At 40.7% G+C, this 8460-nt stretch overlaps 1 protein-coding gene across 2 annotated transcripts; it reads left to right on the top strand.

Annotated features, from left to right (window-relative positions):
* The first annotated feature begins 608 nt into the window (after positions 1–608).
* tmem177 (transmembrane protein 177) lies at positions 609–7850 on the top strand. Of its 2 annotated transcripts, none has more exons than XM_032530058.1 (3): positions 609–679; positions 4499–4745; positions 6015–7850. In XM_032530058.1, exons 2-3 carry the CDS (start codon positions 4545–4547, stop codon positions 6741–6743), a joined length of 930 nt encoding a protein of 309 aa, XP_032385949.1. In that variant the 5' UTR covers positions 609–679; positions 4499–4544; the 3' UTR covers positions 6744–7850. The 2 variants fall into 2 exon arrangements, with proteins under 2 accessions (XP_032385949.1, XP_032385948.1); XM_032530057.1 differs by having other exon boundaries at positions 633–797.
* Positions 7851–8460: the final 610 nt, after the last annotated feature.

The raw sequence follows: 8460 nt of genomic DNA, 5'->3' as shown, positions 1-8460 counted from the left end.
GGGTGTATTAACCCTTGTGTTGTCTTCCCGTCAAAATTGAAAATCAACACTTTTGTTGACGCTTTTTAACCATGTTTTTAACTCTTTCTTACGTATTTGTCCCTTTTTTTCAACCGTTTTGATGCTTTTTTTCAATGTTTTGTCCGTTTTTTGACGTTTTCAGCACTACTTAACACTAACTTCTGAACTTTAGTTTCAAAGTTATTTTTGGAATTTATGGTCAATAAACCTCATTTATAGGAATTTATACCTAATGTTTGAGTCAGAAAAGCAGAAATTAGGAATTATTTAGACTAAAATGAAAGGAATGGATGTCGATGGATAATCACAGACTGAAATATATGTCAACTTTTACTCAATACTATTTCAAGACCACTTCAATTTTTTTTTTTCAAATGCTATCATTTAATTGAATATAAGACACCCCAAAATTAATGAAAGTAGAGATGTGTACTTGCCAAATAGAGTTGTGTGGAATCAATCGTGTTATTTTGGGTAGAACATTGATATAGGAAAACGGGTCAATTAGACCCGAGGACAACATGAGGTTTATCCCGCAGACTGTTAAATCTCCTGTCGTAATACTGTCGTGCAACCACACCATGACCACAGCTGAATCGCTTTACGGTCACGTCATCATGTCGGCTGTCCTTGTAAAGAAGCAAGAAGTGGAGAGCGTGTGAGTAAGAAGATGTTTGTTTGCTGTGAAGAGCACACTAAAGACTTTGTTTTTTTTTTAGCCATTTAAAGTGCGCATTCATGGGGACATTTCCAGTGACATATGGTTGCTTAACAATGTAGGTAATGGGTAGGAAATAAGATGACAAAAAGTTCAATGTGTCGGTTTCCAGCAGTAGCTAGTGCTGTTTTGTAACGATTTAGCGACGTTATGGAATTATTGTAACGACGTTATGGAATTATTGTCTCGCATTCGCAGACCTTACAGCACTGCGTGTTCAGAGATAGTGTTTGACATGTCTTTCTAGACTAACTTTAATTCGGCAGAGCTGAGGAAATGAGATATAATGTTAGCAGTAGACTCCCAGCCCCGATACTAATACTGCTGCTAACTTATTTGGTGTATGACTGTCGACGTCTTACAGTGCTGCTTATGAGTGTAGGAACCCCTGCTTAAGTCAAGAGTATATGGATGCAGCCTGGAGCGTCCCATGCCATCCGTCCCGTCTCATGCGGTCCCCTGTCATGCGGAGGTGTGTCCAACGGTAAATCCAGAGGGTCAAAAATGCGAAATCGCGAATAATTTTCCAGATGGAGTCACGGGTAAATTCGTGACTACATTTGTTACAATCAATTGAAAAAACGTTAAAAACTGTTAAAGTAACAATTTTGCCATATATATATATATATATATATATATATATATATATATATATATATAATATATATATATAGTTTGCTCATTTCTGAATGTTATGCTTGTGTTGACAAGATAAATGCAGACTATTGTCTGGAATAAAATAAGCCTGCCTCAACTATCATGAATAAAATAATTTTAATATTTGGTGTTTTTTTAACATTTAGTTAAAAAAAACACCAAATATTAAAATTATTTTATTCATTTGCATGATTGTCGTTACGGCAATCATACAAATGTCTATAATGTCTATACATGTCTATAAGATAAATGCAGACTATCATACTGATGAATAAAAACACTTAAAATATATGTCCGTCTATGAAATAAATGCAGATTATCGTCAAACTAAAAGAATCCTTCTGCCATCTCCAAGTTTCTACTTTACAAAATAAGAGCTTGCATCTGGAAAAAATACTACACCTCTCTTACTTTTCAAAGTAAAAGTTCACGTCAACCATCATGCTAATGAATGAAATATATGTATTTTTTTTAAATATTTAAAAATATATGTCCGTCTCTAAAATAAATTCAGATTATAGACAAACTAAAAAATTCCCTCTGCAACTTGGATCAAAGTTGCAGCTATAGAAGGAATTTCTCTCCCGACAGAGGCCAAGCATTTGGTTTTGTTTTTAATTTTTTTCCCCCTTTCATACAAAAAGCTACAACACAAACAATAGAACCGCTGGCGGAAGTGTAAGAAAAATTCAATCGCATTCTAGCCCAAGGCCGTGGCAGCAGAGATACGCAGTCGAATGCAGGACGGGTCCCAGAGACCTGAAGGCCGAGGCCGCGGTAAATACAACCGTGTTCTGCCCCGGGTCCCGGAGACCCAACAGCATTCTGCCCCGGGTCCCGGAGACCCGACAGCATTCTGCCCCGGGTCCCAGAGACCCGACAGCATTCTGCCCCGGGTCCCGGAGACCCGACAGCATTCTGCCCCGGGTCCCGGAGACCCGACAGCATTCTGCCCCGGGTCCCAGAGACCCGACAGCATTCTGCCCCGGGTCCCAGAGACCCGACAGCCGAGGCAGTGCTGGTAGAGCTATAACAGTCGAATGCTCTCGCCATGCTGATAAGCAGTTGTATTTGCAGCAATGTCCCGGTGAAGTGTGAAAACAATATAGGCCTAGAATATAAAATTAAAAAGTCTTGGAAAGAGTGTAACATGTTTATTGTTGTAGTCTTGTTGTTGTGTGTGCAGATCGTGGATTTCTCCTCAGGAGGTCCTGCTGTTAGTTGGCAGAAACGGCTGCGACGCTGATGCAGGTTTCATCAGATGTAGCTACGTTGACATGGAACAATACAACCATAATCAGAAATGAGCAAGCTATATATATATGGCAAAATTGTTACTTTAACAGTTATTAATGTTTTTCAATTGATTGTAACAAATGTGGTCACGAATTTACCCTTGACTCCATCTGGAAAATTATTTGCGATTTCGTATTTTTGACCCTCTGAATTTGCCGTTGGACACACCTCCGCATGAGACGGGACCGCATGAGACGGGACGGATGACATGGGACGCTCCAGGCTGCAGCCATACCCATCTCGCTTAAGTTGACTAAAAGAAAAAGAATACAAAAATCTTGGTGAAGGGTATGTGATGATATGGGGTTATTTTAATAACTAAAATAACCAAGGGGACTTCATCAGGATGCATAGTCTCTTGGATCCATGAAATAACTGGCCTTTAAAAATAACCCCATATCCTCACATACCTTTCACCATTCATAGATTGGCATGGGGAACCTTCCATAAGATCAGCTCTCAATGCAAATCAAACCAGCTATTAATTTAACGGAAATGACACCATACCAATCTCTAGGTATGGGGGAGGGAATGTGATGATATGGGGTTAGTTTAATTCCAAAGGCCAAGGGAACTTTATCAGGATGCATAGTATCGTGGATCCATGAAATAACTGGCCTTTAGAAATAAACATCTGCCTGCCTCTATAGGAATTTAACACAGGGGTGTGTATACTTATACCCCCTGTATTTTAGGGAGGAACATTTATCTATTTACAATACATTACTCATTCACAAAGAAACTTGGTGTTATTCGAGGTTCTTTTTCCTCATTTTTTTAACGAAGGCAATACGATCAATTTCCAAAAGATGATTTTTTTGTTGTTGTTGTTGTATTCCTATTTTTAATCAACTTAAGTAGGGGTTCCTACACTCATGAGCAGCATTGTGTATGTAATTTGGGCTTCAAACTCAATCAGGAGATTAATTTGTCATTTCACTCAGCCTATAGAGTCCGATATATTCAGAAATGTTCTGGAAATGCACCATGAAAGGACAATGCCTACGTTTTACCATTATGTGTCACTTTTGTGACTGTTGATATTAGGTTATATAACTGAAGTTGGATTTATGTGTGCGCACTGGAACATTTAGTAAGATAATACATTGTTTAAGCTGTTTTTCTCCCATTAATGTCTTCTTTCTAACCTTAAAAACATAATGACCAACTACAGTCGTATACACCTGTTAACAAAAGCTAACTTTGGGGGGTGGCAGCAGCTCAGTCCGTAGGGAGTTGGGTTGGGAACCGGAGGGTCACTGGTTCAAGTCCCCGTATGAACCAAAAAGTACGGAGTGTGGATTGGTGACTGGAGAGATGCCACTTCACCTCCTGGGCACTGCCAGGTGCTGTTGAGCAAGGCACCGTATCCCCTCAACCACTCAGGGCGCTGGTTCAGCTGGCAGCCCACTCACTCTGACATCTCTCCATTAGTACATTTACAGATCCTGTGTGTGTGTGTGTGTGTGTGTGTGTGTGTGTGTGTGTGTGTGTGTGAGATTACTAACAAAGATTGGACACAAAGGGTAAATTGTAATTTCCCCATTGGGGAAACAGATTACAAATTAAAAAAAATTGCCTGAATGTGGTCTGTGATGATGCTATGGAGGCTATTCCTTCAACTGGGCAACAAAGGTTCAAATCCCTGCCTGGAATGTCTTTGAGAGACATTTAAACTCGACTTAACCACTTGTCTGAAAAGGGAAGGGATATTCTATTTTAGTGGCATATTTCAGTTATGTTCCCTGCATATAACTCAAACCTGCAGGCCTGTTGGTGTACTCATAATGTCTGCCTCCTTCACAGATCCCACTGATATACTGCAGCACCTAACTCACTACAAAGAGGTGCCATGGCGTCTCGCTTCCTCAAGTATGCAGTGCTTCTTCAGAAGTACAGGACTCCGCTGATTATTGCGAGCTGTGGCGGGGTCTTCGCTGCCAACATGTTCCACCATGTCTTCCCCGAAGTGTCGTACCGTCAGCTCTATCAGGCCTGGTTCAAAGGAGAAGCGGTCACGCTGTCTGAAAAGCTTGAGGATGTTTTCCGGCAGGTAGTGTTTTCCTATCTACCTTTTTTTAAGGTTACATTGAATATATTTACTTTCAGATGGTACAGATGAGATAAAAAACCCAAAGGACATTAAACCTAGAAGTTCAGTTTATTGCCAACTAGTAAACTATTTTACAAAGCATTATATTCTAGCAATAACAGTTGGGTAATTGGTGTTAAATGCATGGCAGCACTCACAAGGCATAGATTCAGTTCCCAAAAGAATAAATTCATAGTTAAAGGAGACGCATTGCCATCAAATAGGGCTGGGACGATCCGCTTCTGTTCCGATTTAGATTCTTTTTACGATAAATGGCTGCCGATTCCATGTGTATTGCAGTGTTTTATTGCGATTTTAGAAGTAATGTGATTGGATAGTGTTGAGTATTACGATTTTTCTTTCTTTAACAGAAACAAAAGTTGAATAATACACTAGAGACAATGTAACATGAGCCATTTCTAAAAAAGTAATTGTTCTCTAAGAAGAAGCACATCACCAGTGAGTCAGACATTTACGTCATTAGTACAGAAGTGCTTGCATTTTCTGCCTATATTTTTTTACCTTTGCTCTGTTTTGCTGAAAACTGCAGTGATGATATTGTTAGTGAAATATGATGTAGTTGTCGTAATGCACAAACCAAAAAATATATAAAGGCAAATCATTGGTAAAAAATAAATAAATAAAAAATATTGATTCTAGAGAAAGCAATTTAAAAAAAAAAAATCAATATACACCTGATTTTTGATTTTTTTTTTCCCCACCCGTACTATTGAAATTGAGTATCTAGGGCTGCACGGTTATGGCCAAAATAACAGCTAACAGACGCTAACTAGCACCGACTAGCACTGCTCACTGCTGTTGTCTGAAAAACAACACAGAAGGGACAGAATGTTGCGTTTACTGGTATTCTGGTAAACCTTGTGACGTATAAACGACTGCTTTCTGTTGTGGATTTTTCCTCCCGTTACTCTGTCCTCTGTGACTGTCTCCATCTAGAAACTAAGCTGCGCAATACAGGGAACAACTCTGACTGGCACATGATCAGACAGCGGTTTACGGAGCAGTAGATGGGCTTCGCAAAAACAAGAAACGGAGCGTCCTATGAAATGACGCATTTAAAATATTGCTCGATCACGCAAATTTGATCGTGGGAAGCCCAAATCGTGATTATAATTGGATAGAATGTGCAGCCCTAAGAGTATCACAATGTGCGATGGAAAAGGTGACGTGAAATACAAATGCCAATGTTGTTGTTGTTGTCATTTGTAGGTGTTGAAGGATTATGGTGTCAGCTCCCCCGAGAATTTCTCTGCCTTTGCCTCCTTTGGGTTCCATCCGGTTGGTGCTGGTGTCCCTTGGCTTTCAAGGGCCCAAATCGGCATCCCAGCAAACTTTAACAGCAAGCCCGACGATCCAAGCGGAATTACCAACCGCACAATTTTCATCAACGGCAAAGCGGTGGATTGGGGCAGTGAAACTGGCTCTGCGCTCCAGGAGGCACTGGTGTTTTCCCTTGAGGCACAGAAGTTTGCCATAGCACGAGAAGTGGCCCGCTTGGAGTCCGGAGGACCTGTTTTAAACGCTGCTGTTGCCCCGTTCTGCCTGGGTGGGGTTTGGGTGTACAGCGTGCTAATGAAGCAGTTGTTTGGGCTCCACGCCGGGCCTCCGCTACTTCGCGGGGGTGTGAACATTCTGGCGCTGGGGCTCGGCGCCGTGTCCTACGTCCTCACCTCGGACGCTGTCAGCCAGTGGATTGACTACAGCTCAGACCGGCGAGCGGCAGGAGTGTCCCGCGATTATGCCAAAGGAGGGGTGGAGTTTTACGATAAGATTCTGTCCAGAAACAAGACACTGCGCGCCCTAATGGGACAGAAGGGAGAGGAGATGTATGCTCCGAGTGGTAACTTGTTTCCTGCTCACCTCCTTAAGATGAAACACACACCATACACATCCAGGAGGGAAGGGATCCTCGCTCTACTGCGAGAGGAAAAAGCTTAAAAAGAAATCATGGGGGTGGATGGGGTGGGGGTTGAGAATTAGAGTTGATGTCATCTAAACCTGTAATGATGAAATAAGTTGTGCTTATATTTATATAAACTGTTGAAAAATAGCAAAGTTCCTGAGCATTTTTGAGAACAAAATACCCCAGAAAAAAGAATTATTTAAATATAACAACTAGATTATTTTTCATGGACATATTTCATCCCACGTAAGCCAAATGTTATTTTGCGCACCGTTTTATGAATCCTGAAGTATTGAAGGAACAATGTATTACAAGACAGTCTTGTAAAGTCCTGGGGTGTCAAATATGTAGTGGCCAGCATGACTGGGGACTTATTTATCCAACAAAAGACAAGATGGCGGTTACACAATGTACAAATAAACACTTTGAGACCTTGTTAAGAGCGTGTGATGAAATGAATAGAAATGGTGGAACAGTCACTGTCATGCTGAATAAAGTGTGAGGGTTCTTTGGGTTTACAATAACAATCTGTTAGGAATGATCAGTATGGAAAAACACACACAAATAAAAGATTTTCTTGAATGCATTTTATTGGTATCTAGCCATGCATAGTTTAGTTTTCTTTGCCGAAGTTACTCTGGATTATCCATAAACCTTGGACCCTGATGGATTCTCCTGATTGACGGGGGGGCACATCGTTGCCTTCCCCCCCCCCCCTATCTCAGAAGTTGAAACCCTTTTATTATCATCGCCCTGTTGGATCAGGTGATCGGTTCTCAAAATGGGAAGGAAAGCACTACAATACAGGATAATGATTGTGCAACACCAGAGAGGTTTGCAGATATTCAGCGTTGGTCCAAATTTCCAAACAAACTAAAGAGTTTGTCCTTGAGTTTCAAGTGTTTAGCCACTCAGCTGAATGCTTCTTCCCAGCTGCTACTGCCTGCAAAGAAATGGCAATTCATTCTTAGTTAGTTATGTTAGAGAACCTAAAGCATCCTGGTTCCTCTTCGGATATGTTACAACCAATTAAAAGGCTGCTAGCTCTATTATGGAGGAAAATATGTTGGATTGTGATGATGGACTGGAGGGACTAGCGCTCATACTATCTGTACTATTCATTAAGGTTAAGACCAACTTTATTGTTCCATAGTCATGTTTTGGTGTGTAAATGTATGGAAGCAATGAACCCCCACAATGCAGTTGTATGTACCATGGGGGCGGCCTCTAGCTCACTCAGTAAGATAATTCGCCCCATGTTGGCTGAGTCCTGCAGCGGCCCGGGTTCAAGTCCAACCTGCAGCCCTTTGCTGCGTGTCATCCTCCATCTCTCTCCCACTGTCGTGTTAATAAAGGGAAAAGCTCCAAAAAATAATCTTTAAAAAAAAAGTAGACCTCATGAAATGCAACTGGTTATTAGGGGTGGGAGGAAAAAATCAATACAGCATAGGATCGCAATGTTTTCAGTGGCAATACTGTATCGATACACAGACGCCAAGTATTGCTGTTTCATTATATGTGTTGGTCAGTTTGTCTGCTTGACAATCCCATTTTGCAGCAATAAAATTGAAGTGATATGAACAAACAGAGAAATGTATCTTTTTAGATACAACAGATGTTGACAAAGTTTCCTTTTGGGGACATCATTTGATATTGGGAAAAATTGGAAGTTGGACAAAAGGTTATAAATTGCAATACATCGCAGAATATTGCAATATGTTTAAAATTGCAATAATATTGTATTGTGGCCTA

Source organism: Etheostoma spectabile, chromosome 11, assembly GCF_008692095.1.
Source record: "Etheostoma spectabile isolate EspeVRDwgs_2016 chromosome 11, UIUC_Espe_1.0, whole genome shotgun sequence".
Classification (NCBI taxonomy): Eukaryota; Metazoa; Chordata; class Actinopteri; order Perciformes; family Percidae; genus Etheostoma; species Etheostoma spectabile.
This window is presented reverse-complemented; position numbering and strand designations above follow the sequence as displayed.

Coding starts and splice junctions, on each gene's coding strand:
- tmem177 (XM_032530058.1), top strand. CDS start 4,545: ATGGCGTCTCGCTTCCTCAAGTATGCAGTGCTTCTTCAGAAGTACAGG. Junction 4,746..6,014: donor TTGAGGATGTTTTCCGGCAG/GTAGTGTTTTCC, acceptor TGTCATTTGTAG/GTGTTGAAGGATTATGGTGT.